Raw genomic sequence first — 12,053 nt, 5'->3', positions numbered from 1 at the left:
CGCGATTCGAAGGTGATTGGGCCGCGGCCGAGAGCCCTGCGTTCCTATTGGCCGCTGCTCTGCTCCCTCTCCCCCACTCAGGCTAAGGGCGCCCGACCTGGCCTCCTGAAACGGCTTCTCTGATTGGCCAGCCGGCTCGAGCGTTTTTTGATTTCAAACCTTGCGTGGCGGTTGGTGGTTGACAGTCAGTGAAGGTGAGTGTGTTTTGAAGCGGTTTTTATGGGCTTTTCTCGAAGTAAATTCACTTCAGCATTTAGACATACATGACTGAGTGTCAATAGCCTTGTCTGAGTACATGGAGTAACTAATGTTACATTGACATTTTCTTTTCAGTTCACTCTGTGTCAGTCAGTAGTTTTTCTCCTCTTTCCCCCCACCCCCACCCCCCCCCCCACCCACAACTCCCCCCCCACCCCCCCCACCCCACCCCATCCCCCTTCTCTGTCTTCTCCCTTCCCTTATCCTCCTCTGGTTTTTTTTAAAAAAAGATTCGTCCATTAACAAGTCATTGCAAAATACCATTCCTTGTATCAAGACGCAGCACCTTTCGCGTTGGGATGAAGGACTTCAGAAGATGTTACAGTAAAGATTCCTTCAAACACAGATCGGATAGTTTTCTTTTAGGAAATAACATTACGGGACACAGTCGGTCGGTCGTTCGGTGCACGCGAGCCCCAGGGAGGTGGAAGGCGAACTGGATGGACTTCGGTCGTTTTTTCGGTCCAGCATTTTTTTTTAACGATTCGTTACGCGGTGGTTTGTGAGATGCTGCTGTGGGCAAATTGGCTACGCCTACGAAATGCAGTGTCGTCGTCGCGCGTTGCAGTGGATCATGTACCTGAAACGCTTTGAGAAATTTTGATGACTCGGTAAAGCCCTGTATCAAATTAAAGGATTATTGTTTATTGCAAATTGAATGTCCCAGTTTTATCGGTCGGACTGCTGGCCAATCTCCCTTCGTTTTTTTTTAATAATGCAATGTCTTTAACAATGTTCACCTGAACATGCACACGACGAGATCTTGCAAGCGAGACACCTGGATTCAATTCCAGGCAGAGGGCGAAACCTTGGGCAAGTTTCCTTACTCCACACGCCTAATAATAATCCCTCCAAAAAACAAAAACAATAATAAATTGGTCATTTTCAATCCACGGCTGTTTGTGGGACGCTGCTGTGCGCAATTGGCTGTTGCGTTTTGGACACAAATATACAGTCAATTCACTTTACATCATATTCTGAGAAGTGCTTTGAGACGTCTCGAAGATGTGAAAAGCGCTATATCAAATGCAAGGATTATTATTATTATTAACATCTCATCCAAATAGGGTTGACAACTGTGGTTTGGATATATTCCAGGAGATTTCATCAGATGATATAATGCCACCGTTAAGGACTGAGTTACAATTTCAACAGTCATTTCTCCATTGAGGCTTCCTATTTACAGTACTTTTGCTTCAAGTCTTCTCCATGCTGAATGTGTTGATGTGTATATGCAATAAAATTCTATGCTGTGGCAGTCCCCCGTTAAGTTGCTGAAGTCACCAGTTTTCAAGTGTGACCCATTTTCTGATTGGTAATAGAAGTGAGCTTCCAGCATTGGTATAAAAAGTAAATATTTAAACCAAATAAAGAATAGTTGGGTTTTTCCTTTCTTGCTTCCCTCCAAATCCATAATAATAATAATCCTTGCATTTAATATAGTGCCTTTTCACTTCTTCTGGACTTCTCAAAGTGCTTCAAAGAATATACTGTAAAGTGACTTGACTATATTTTGTGGGTGAAATGCGGAAGCCAATTGCGCACATTAATGTTCCACAAAATATGAAGATCCTATGCATTGTATATGTTTACAGGTTGTGATAAAATTTCACTTCCATGTGCCTTTTCACAGCCATGCCCAAGTTCAAGCTGCGTCGCAGGAAGTGGAAGGTCATTAGAAGAAAACAAATAGCAGAAAAGGCATGGAATGATAACAAGCGACGGCTGCTAGCAAAAAGGAAACCAAATGTCTATAAACAACAGCTAACTAATCCTGAACCGTCATGGTAAGCAGTTCTTTTACCAATGGATATCTTCAATTGTGGACTCAACGGTTTTACTTGGAAAGGGCTGTAAGATTATAAAAAGATCTATGTAAATAGTATCCCACAGTGAATCCGTTTATAATAATGTTTGAATTTCATTATAGTACCTATAAATATCAAATCATGTTAAAGCATCTTACTGGTACATTGGAGTAGAGTATTGTTGCAGTAATTATATTAACTGCAACCAATTTATGCATAGCAATCTCCCACAAATAGCCAGGACATTTGTGACCTTATTGGAGGACATCCAGTGCTTTGGGACATCCTGACACTATGTAAATCTGTATTGTTTTAGCCAGGACACTGAGGAAAAACTTCCTTCTCTTTGAATAGTGTCATGAATTCTTTAATGTCCACTTGAACAGGCAAATGGACTCAGTTTAACATCTCATCCGAAGAATGGCTCTCCTAACACTGCATTTGAGTCTTGGCCTATTCTGGGGGCTCAACCAAAGAGGCGAGACTGCTGTCACTCGAGTCAAGCTGACTCTATACACTGAGTAGTTGCACTATATATATTGGGAAAATCCCAGGTTTGAAACGTGGGCTTTGTTGAGTTAGTTAATTGCTCCAATTAGCCTACATTCAGTTGTAGATTTAAAGCTGGGGGGGTTATCCTTGCTGGACATATGCATGCATGAATGTTGAGGAAGGACAGTATCAAGCTCAGCTGCAGCCACTGTGGTGGCATCGTCTCCTGACGCTCCTTGTCTCGGCTCGCTTCTGAATAATGGCCACTTGGGCAAAGTATTTGAGGTTTACTACTTGCCATGGAACCATACCCAGAGTTCTATAATAAGTTAGTATTTCTGTTAAACCGTGATATTCAAAGCCACTATATATAGATTGCTGCCTTGGGCTATTCCCGGGACAATTTTCTATGTTTCTTGCAGGAAAAAACATCTCGAGTCTTTTATGCATTGCCCACAAAAAGAAGCCTACATGTGAACATCAATCAGGAATAGTATTTAACCGGGTTGTGCCTATCTGAGTTCAGGATCTCAGAGTGAGTTGAATGATCCATTCAGTTCACTTGTCTGATTTTTTTTTAAACCAGGAGCGAGGATTCATCAGTGTATAGCAGCAGTTCCACTCAGCTTGAGCCAATACCTGTCGGGCACATTTCTTTGGTCAGTTTGAAGCATATCTTGAACCCTGTAAAGGCAACCATTTCTTCCATGTGCTGCTGGTGGCTGAGCAGTATTAACCAGGTATAAAAGCATTTTGGAGCTCTATTGCACTGGGCAATGTTTCATGATCTTAAAAACAGATAATAAATCAAATGTACTTAGGCACTGCAATACCGAGAACATTGTAAGAAGGCGGGATTGTCTTCAAATCATATTTTGTATTCATCACCATTTTGTATATATGTCTTTGTGTGGAATGGAGAACGATATAGCAGTGAAAATTACTGAGGTGTTGAACTCAGATAGTTGTGCCTCAGAGTGAGTTGAATGAGGAGGGGTAATCTTCACTGCTATCTCTTTCTCCATTCCACTCTCTCCTAGTTCTATAGCGTGGTTCAGCTTCCATAGTTTTAGCTGTTTAAACGTCAGCACATTCTGCAGATCCCAACCATTGGTTCTTGTCAACCTGCTTCTAATACTTTCTGAGATTAGGTGAGCAGAGTGCATCTATCCAGAGATGAGAGTGCACACTTCCTGTTAGACAAATGGAAATATCCATGTATATGTGCATCTCTCAGTAGTATGATTTGCATACAGCAACAACAAAAATTACATTTGTATTTTGCCTTTCATGTTGGGAAGACATCCCAAGGCTCTGGACTGGGGGCAATAGTTTGTGATTGTGATGAGAAAATTGGATTCAATATCATCAAAAATAATTATTTTTAAATAGCAATGTGCTTTTACCAAATATAATTGCTTTATAATTTAAATTGTTTCTTTCCCTACTTTTATAGGGTTTTGAAGTAGTGAAAGACACTTTGTTTCCTTCACGTGTTTACCTGCGGGAAGTGAATGCGCTGGGGCAACGGATTGAGACATTCGAGAAGGAGCTCTTACAACTGCGAGGAATGTTGGAAGTAAGACTAGTGAATAGATCATTTCCCATCAAGCTGTGTTCAAACATCACAAACATACAGGCAATTCACTTTACCGTATATTCTGTGAAGCGCTTTGAGATATCTGGAAGATGTGATAAGGCGCTATATCAAGTTCAAGGATTATTATTATTTCTATACAAAGCTTATGAAGGTAAAATCTTTTGAAATTGGTGCATACAAATGGGATAAACACTGCAATATTTTCTGTTTCGAGGCGGAGTATTCATAAAACGTAATCCAAGCATACTGAGCTGACCACAGGAGTACCACAACTCAATAGCGAGTATTGCTGTGTTATATTGTTTTAATGCCTGTTGCAAATGTTGGAGCTTACAGTGGCCTAAAGATTCTGCTTTCACTGGAGAAACCAACATTGTGTGTTTTTTTTAGTAATTGAAGGGGTGAGAGCTGCATTAAAGCAAATGGATGAAATAAAAATTAATGATGGTGATTAGAACCTGGAAGGTTTGACAATTGGAACACATGGGAGTGTCCCAAGACCATAATGGAAAATTAAGGGCTGCTGTGGCTGTAGTTTTTCCACAGCTCATTAGAATTAGTACTGTAACAAATGCCTCATTTTAAAAAACAACAACAAAATTACATTTGTAAAGCACCTGTCACATCGGGAGGACATCCCAAGGCGATGGACAGACAGAGTTACGGATCCGAGCTGGGGGTCACGGTGGGGGATGACGGAGTGTGGGGGGGGAAGCGGGGAGATTAAAAGCATGATCGAAGAGGAGCGTCTTGAGGTGGGTCTTGAAGGTGGCGAGGGAGGGGGTGAGATGGAGGGACTGCGGGATGGAGTTCCAGAGGGTGGGTGCAGAGTGGCGGAAGGCCTGCCCGCCAATAGTGGGGCGAGCAAGGCGGGGAACGTGAAGCAGGCTGGAGCCCACTGAGTCAATGTAATTCTATAATGTAATGGGTCAAATGTAATTCTGGGAATTGAGTCTATTAACCTAGGGCATCTAGAATATAGTAGAAGAAATTGGAGTACAGTTGAAAAGCCACCTCACAATTCCAAGTCAACTTCATGAAAAGTGGATGAAACATAATAAATTCATTGGAATGCTTTGAGGAATTAACACTTGGTGTTGACCTTTAGAAGGCCACTCATAAAGTGCCTCACAAGAGACGACTTATTGCTAAAGTCTTGGGGTAATGGCAATGTCTGAACGAAACCGCCGCAAGGGATTTCAAACATTAAACTTGATCTACCACTATTGATTTACTGTCCAACTGATCAATTGTGTAGATTAGAATATGTGATCAGTGGTGCACCCCAGGTCTTCACAATAGATCCAATTAAGTTATAAGAAGAACTAACAGGTGATAGTTCTGTGAGAAAGCAGCTTTTCAGAGGAAAGGGACAACACTTAAATGTCTATTGTGACTCAGCAACTGGGTAGGTAAACAAACAACCAGATTTTTTTTCACTATCTTGCAGTGCTTATCCACTGCTGGACTAGAGCTCAATATGGTTAAACAGCCATGTAGATCCAGGCCTTTCTACTTTGTGTGCAAAACTGAGATATTTTTTATAAGATGAAGAAGCCACAAGTTGATTTATTTAAGACCTATAGAATAGACTGCCACCTGGTGGAATAAATACTGACTTCAATTTGAAGTATTGTATCTCTCTGGGTCCAGGGACACCCAACGAAGCAGAGTGTTGGCAGGACTGGGTTGATGGCACAACAACTGTCACCTATGGAGGATATATTTGAGGTTGATCCTGTTCTTACTGAACATTCTTACATATTCACATTTCAGCGAGAATTAACATATGATGAATTTTTTTCCCCAGAGTCCCGAGGACGCCCGTTTATACTGCCATGGTTGAGAGCTTCATGTGTTAACACAGAAACTTCAGTGAAATATCTGAGATAAACTATTCACATTGTCTGATTGTAGTTCTGACTTTTTTAGAATTCTTTGCCGCACTAAACGATGCATACAGTACTTCAGTCTCATATAACGTTCCTGGACCTGGATTCCTTTGTTTTTCATATTTGAGTTACTGTTAAGGGGCTTATTGCCATATTTCAATAACCATATTTCTTGACTAAGTGGCTAAACTATTTTAAACTTTAAAATATTGTTGCTTGAAACAAAATGGAATAGTTTATTGTATAAATTGTCCAATCAACTACGAGTAGATGGATACAAAAATGGACTATGAAATAGACTGAAATCTCTTCCATTGTTAGTGAATTCTGCTATTCTGTGTTTTACAGGAGTGCAATAATGCAAAGGCTATTGAAATGAATTGCTGTCGAAAGTGTAGCGACTTCTCCCCAGGTCCTATTAAAATACCAATATGGCCTGTCCAACCAATTATTAGCCATAATGTACAGCTACAGCCATCTCCCCAACCTCCTCCTCCCCCACCCCCACCACCACCTCCACCTCCACTACCTCCTTCTTCAATAAGCTTAAAGAAGCCTTTACAGATTCGAAAAATAGGAAATGAAAAACAATTACGGGTGAGTGCTTGCTTCAGTTATGGATTTCGTTTGTCATTTTGCAAAGTCAAATAAAATCTTATGCCATTTTTATAAGCATTTTAAAACTGCAATTAATCACCATAGAGAGACATAAATGTCCATATCTGAATCTATTAAAGCTACTTCAAAAATAATTGTTCATTTAAATTCTAACAATGGCTTGCTGACATTTCTAGACCATTGCAGAGGAGGAGGGTAGACCATTATCAGTGAATTTGAAGGACTTACTTAAAGTGAAACTGAGGAAGACCGAAACTAAATTAAAGGTAACTAAGATATGCACTTCTCAAAGAAGTTTCTGTTGCATTGTTCCTGGTTTACATTGTAATCGCCTCAAGACCTGCTCTTTGACCGTGCTTTTGGCCATCTTCCCCTGCCCTTACACTCTTCGCTGTCCTCACCCTTGGGGCCTCACCTTCTGGTGCAAGCTTTAGACTGGAAGCTCCTCCTAACATGAAAGGCACTCCATAAATGTACGATTTTATTGTAATTGTTCTTCGTGTGGCATTCTAGGTAGTCCCTGACAGCATGAATAGACAACCATCGGTGACTGTAAAAGACTTACTTAAAGTGAGATTGAGAAAAACCGAGAGGGAATTAGCAATAACGAAGGTGAGCTTTCATTTTAACACACATTCTTTGACCTTTCACCGAAAGGGTCGATTTCAAGATCCTCACACTCAATTTTAAATTCCTTCATACTCTGACACCTTCCTACCTCTCCAACCTGCTTAGTCCCCAAACCCACAACCCACTGCCTCTGGTCAACTGGCTCCGGACTGCTGCATGTTCCCCATGCCCTCTGTTTCAGCCACTATGCTCCGAAACTCTGGAACACTCTTCCTCTATCCCTCCGCCTTGCCCCTACCTTCCCCATTTTCAGGTTGTGCCTGAAGACCTTCCTATTCGATCGTCTCTACGGTCACCTCCCCCTCCCTCAGAGCCATGCTCCGTCACTGTTAAGCACTCTGGGACACTACTCTGCGTGAGGGCGCTACATAAATGCAAGTTGTTACATAAGAACACAAGAAATGCTAGCCAAAAAAAGACCAAGGTCCATCTAGTTTGCCTTCCACCTTCCTGGCGGTCGCATGCACATACTTAATATTATTTCCTAAAAGAAAACGATCTGTGTTTGAAAAAATTTACATTTCTTGCTTCAGCTGTCTCCCTAGGGAGCCCATTCCACAGGTTCATCATTCACTCACTGAAATAGTGTTTGCATAGATTCGTTCTGAATTTACCCCACTTCAATTGCAGGGCGTGTGGTCTGGTTTTACTATTGCGGGCAAGTTGAAACAGCCAGTCATGATCTATATTGTTGTTCTTCCTGTTGGACAAGCCAAGCAGACCATTTATTGTGTCGGCATGATGAATCCTACATACTGTAAAAAGTTTGCCCTCAAGCACCAAACTTTGTTCCCTGAGCCTGCTTCAAATGTTGCACTGCACACAGTCACCCCAACCCTCAGTACACCACTGCTCTTGCAGCCATGTGGTTGTGCTTCAGTCAAAACATGAATGGGCGGAGTTCCCATTCATAATACTCAAGAGACATGCCCCCTTCGCTCTCCACGTGATTAGGTGACGCTCTTTCCTCTATACCCACTTATGGTGGCTTCATAAAAGGATTACTGTTACCTTTATTGACATTAAATTGTGCTTTGTTTAAAGATGGAAACGCCAGGAAGAAAACGCTCTCCTTTGGTCACAATCTCTGATCTACAAAACTTCAGCTTGCGGGCTAAATCCAACCTCCGGCTGAATTCGGGAAAAATAACGTAAGACATTGTGATCTTTGATTTCAATTGTTCCACAATATTGCAGAAATGTGGTTTTGCTATAGTTTTAACAAAAGAAATTCCAATATCCATATTCACATGGTTTGTAACCGCAGTACTCTTTAATGAAGTATAAACGATTATTTAAAAAAAAACAGGACGACTTGCACTTATATAGCGCCCTCCATGCAGGGTAGCATCTCAGAGCACTTGACCAGGTGATATAAAAAGAAAAAAGCAGTGGCTAAGTAAGAACCAGAATATGCATAATTATGCTTTTTCTTTTTGCCATATCAACCTGTCCGTTCCCTCCGCTCCCGCTGCTCCACGTCTCTCACTCGGCCGACCCCACTAACAGGGGTTGGACCTTCAGCCTCTCTGCCCCTACCTTTTGGAACTCCATCTCACAATCCCTTCACCAAGCTCCCTCCCTTGCCTCCTTCAAGGCATGTCTCAAGACCCTACTTTTCGACCGGGCCTACGGAAACCTCCTACCCCTACTCTCCCTGCCCTCCCCCCCTCCTGATCCCAACCCCCTGCTCAGGTCCAAATCCCTGACTGTCCAGAGCCTTGGTCATTCAGAACTCTGCAGCTCGTGTACTGTCCCGCACCAGGCTTCGGGACCACATCACTCCCACCCTCGCTCGCCTCCACTGGCTCCCCATCCTCCAGAGGATTGATTTCAAGATCCTCATCCTCACCTACAAGGCCATTCACGGCCTCGCTCCCTCCTACCTCTCCGACCTACTATCCCCTTACCTACCTGCCCGTACCCTCCGTTCCTCCCGCTCCGGTCTGCTCCACGTCCCCCGCCCCAATCGCCCTACCATTGGTGGTCGGGCCTTCAGCCTCTCAGCCCCCAGGCTCTGGAACTCTATCCCCCAGTGCCTTCGCCGCTTCCTCCCTCTCCTCCTTCAAGGCCGGTCTCAAAACCTTTCTCTTTGACCGAGCCTTCAGCTCCCCTCTCGACTCTCTTCCCCCTTCTCGCTCCCTCCCATCCCTCCCCTCACCCTGACCATTTCCCCCCCCCACTCGCTCCCTCCCCTCCCCTCACCCTGACCATTTCCCCCCTGCTCGGGTCATGACCCAACTGTGCAGCGCCTTGGGACGTCCACCTGACGTGAAAGGCACTATACAAATGTAATTTGTTGTTGTTATTTAGAGGGATACAGTTTATAAAGAAATAAAGCTGATTTTTGAGTATCTAATTTTTTTTTTTTTCAGAATGACACCAAATAAATTTCCGCTGGACCTGCGAAGGCATCTAAAGAAAGTAGCAATAGAAAGGTATGTCCGTAAATATGTACGGACTGATGTGTCCAAAATGAAATATTCTGTATTTAAATATTATTTCATCTTAGTGTATTAAACTATCTGTTACATCTAATGTATTTAGAAAAGGGATGAGGGAAGAAGATTTATAAACTTAAATTGGATTTTGAGCCTTGTCAGATGTTTTGCCTGTAGTTGCAATACAATTTACATTTATATCGTGCCTTTGACGGAACGATGTCTCAAATACTTAATTTTTGCCCTTTCGCTTAATCTGTCTGTCTCTTTGCATTTTTTGCCTCTTCTCTTAACAATTTACAATACTATATATGTCTAATTGCAGAAGCCCTGGAGGAACACCTCTCTACAGTAAAGAAAATCAAGAGACGGGGACAGGATTGACCCCTGTAATGACCCTAGCATTGAGACGGAAGTTTGAGGTAATCTAGAGAAGCATGTTATGGAATGTTACAGTATTATTCCAAATAACAGAAACTTGTACTTCATAACAACTGTATGCATTATACAGGGAAGAGAACAAACCCAGCACATCCTGCTTCTGAATTAAATAATTACCTGTGGTTTTTAACAGTGTTGTATTCATTAATTTGCCTGAGTCCAACAGTCTCCAATCGCTTCAAAAGGAGTTGCTATCGAGTTCTGTGATGGTAAATTTATAAGGCACCACAAACAGCCATGATCCACTTTATCTAGAGGATTGTTAAGATAGGACACTTTAATTTACAAGAGGTTTGAAAACACTAGCTATAACTGAGGATTGTGGAAAAGTAAGGGTTAGTGACATCTTGAAAAAAAAACCTTCCTATTCGACCGTGCCAGCGATCACCACACCCCTATCCCAGCCCCCCTCTCAGCATCGTTCTTGGGACATCATTTCATAAGCCGAAAGTTGTGGGTTTCTCAGTCGACTGTTCAAGCTGGATATTCTGTTTTGTATTTGGTTTGGTAGTATAATTTGTAACTGATATTTCAACAAATACAATTCTTAGAGGAACATCTCCACTGTATAGTGTGGCTACATACAGACCCCATATCTTCTCAAAGGACCAGGCATACCAGGCTGCTCTCCAATTTCATTCCGGGCTGTAGAACTCCAGGTTCTAGTGCAGACCCCACTCTAGTATCTTGCCAATCATTTCAATTGGGAATAGAAACAGGAGTAGGTCATTCAGCCCCTCGAGCCTGTTCTGCCATTCTTTCAGATCATGGCTGATCTGTACCTCAAGTTCAATTACCCACCCTTGCCCCGTATCCCTTCATGCCCTGACCTAAAATAATGTATGATATGGCATGTCTCTTAATAATTGAGAACCAAATCAAATTTGATGAGTGCATTTGGGAAAAGATGAGGGAAAAGTTATTTAAACTTTAGACGTGCCATAAGAAATAAGCCTTTTTTGTTGTGTTTTCAGCAGTAAAGATAGCGAAACTCTAGGAAACTAATTTGGTTCCTAAAAAGCAGACGCTGACCTCTATCTATAGCATTTTTTTTGTAGTATACATTGTATTTTGATTTAATGACTTTTCTACTCTTCCAGATGGCTCGTCCCAAAACTCCTTCACCTCATGGTTCTGCAGACACGAGTTTTGATGAGCAAAATGTGTATTGATCCTTCATTGTGCAATATTTTTAAAACATCTTTATAAAGAATTTAATATCTGTATTTTTGTGCCTTTTTAAAATTTGTAAATCTTGTTTTTGCATATTGCAGAAGAATGATCTAACGCAGATTTGGATCTTGTGCCATTGTCTCTATTTAACGTTCAATCTGTAATGCTATATAACCTGGTTAACTAATGCTGCTAACTAAATACTGCTTCTAAGTGTATGAATCTGTAGGCTTGATGCTGCAATGGGGATAGCTGAAAGAACCACAAAGCAAATAGTTGTGGTGTTTATGAAAAGGCTACTTCAGCACCGATCGTAAATGATCTGATAAGATAGATCACAATTCAACTAAAAATTGTTCCATTGCACAGTTCAGCCCCAAATTCCTTCTGGTTTTAGACTTTAAGACCATTTTAATCTTACATTTACAGATTTGTGGAAAATTATTAAATTCCATTCTAAGGTTATTCTTTTTAAGAACTGTGGAAAAGTGTCTTCACATTAAGACTGAATTTCCGAATTTTCCACAATACTGCTCTAAACGTTTAATGCAAAATAGTCTTACAAGGTTAGACTCGATGAAATTTTGAGCCTATGGTGTTTTTTGGTCAGCACAATTAGTTTACGTCCATTTTAATATCTTTGATATTCATCCCTCTACATCTCCCTTAATTATATGACTTAGTTTGGAAAAATTCTTCA

At 41.6% G+C, this 12,053-nt stretch overlaps 1 protein-coding gene across 1 annotated transcript; it reads left to right on the top strand.

Moving 5' to 3' along the window:
- Positions 1-129: 129 nt before the first annotated feature.
- Positions 130-11,384, top strand: prr11 (proline rich 11). Its single transcript, XM_007906179.2, has 11 exons — positions 130-194; positions 1,892-2,045; positions 3,145-3,298; positions 4,015-4,137; positions 6,399-6,647; positions 6,845-6,934; positions 7,182-7,280; positions 8,343-8,449; positions 9,674-9,736; positions 10,065-10,161; positions 11,281-11,384. The coding sequence occupies exons 2-11, from the start codon at positions 1,894-1,896 to the stop codon at positions 11,350-11,352; spliced, it is 1,206 nt and encodes a 401-aa protein (XP_007904370.1). The 5' UTR covers positions 130-194; positions 1,892-1,893; the 3' UTR covers positions 11,353-11,384.
- Positions 11,385-12,053: the final 669 nt, after the last annotated feature.

The sequence above is a fragment of the Callorhinchus milii genome, unplaced genomic scaffold, assembly GCF_018977255.1.
Source record: "Callorhinchus milii isolate IMCB2004 unplaced genomic scaffold, IMCB_Cmil_1.0 Scaffold10, whole genome shotgun sequence".
NCBI lineage: Eukaryota > Metazoa > Chordata > Chondrichthyes > Chimaeriformes > Callorhinchidae > Callorhinchus > Callorhinchus milii.
This window is presented reverse-complemented; position numbering and strand designations above follow the sequence as displayed.

Bases quoted from the DNA above. Each gene is read 5' to 3' on its own strand.
- prr11 (XM_007906179.2), top strand. From the start codon at position 1,894: ATGCCCAAGTTCAAGCTGCGTCGCAGGAAGTGGAAGGTCATTAGAAGA. The intron at 3,299-4,014 runs GTATAAAAGCAT...CTACTTTTATAG, and splicing joins GGCTGAGCAGTATTAACCAG to GGTTTTGAAGTAGTGAAAGA. The intron at 10,162-11,280 runs GTAATCTAGAGA...CTACTCTTCCAG, and splicing joins CATTGAGACGGAAGTTTGAG to ATGGCTCGTCCCAAAACTCC.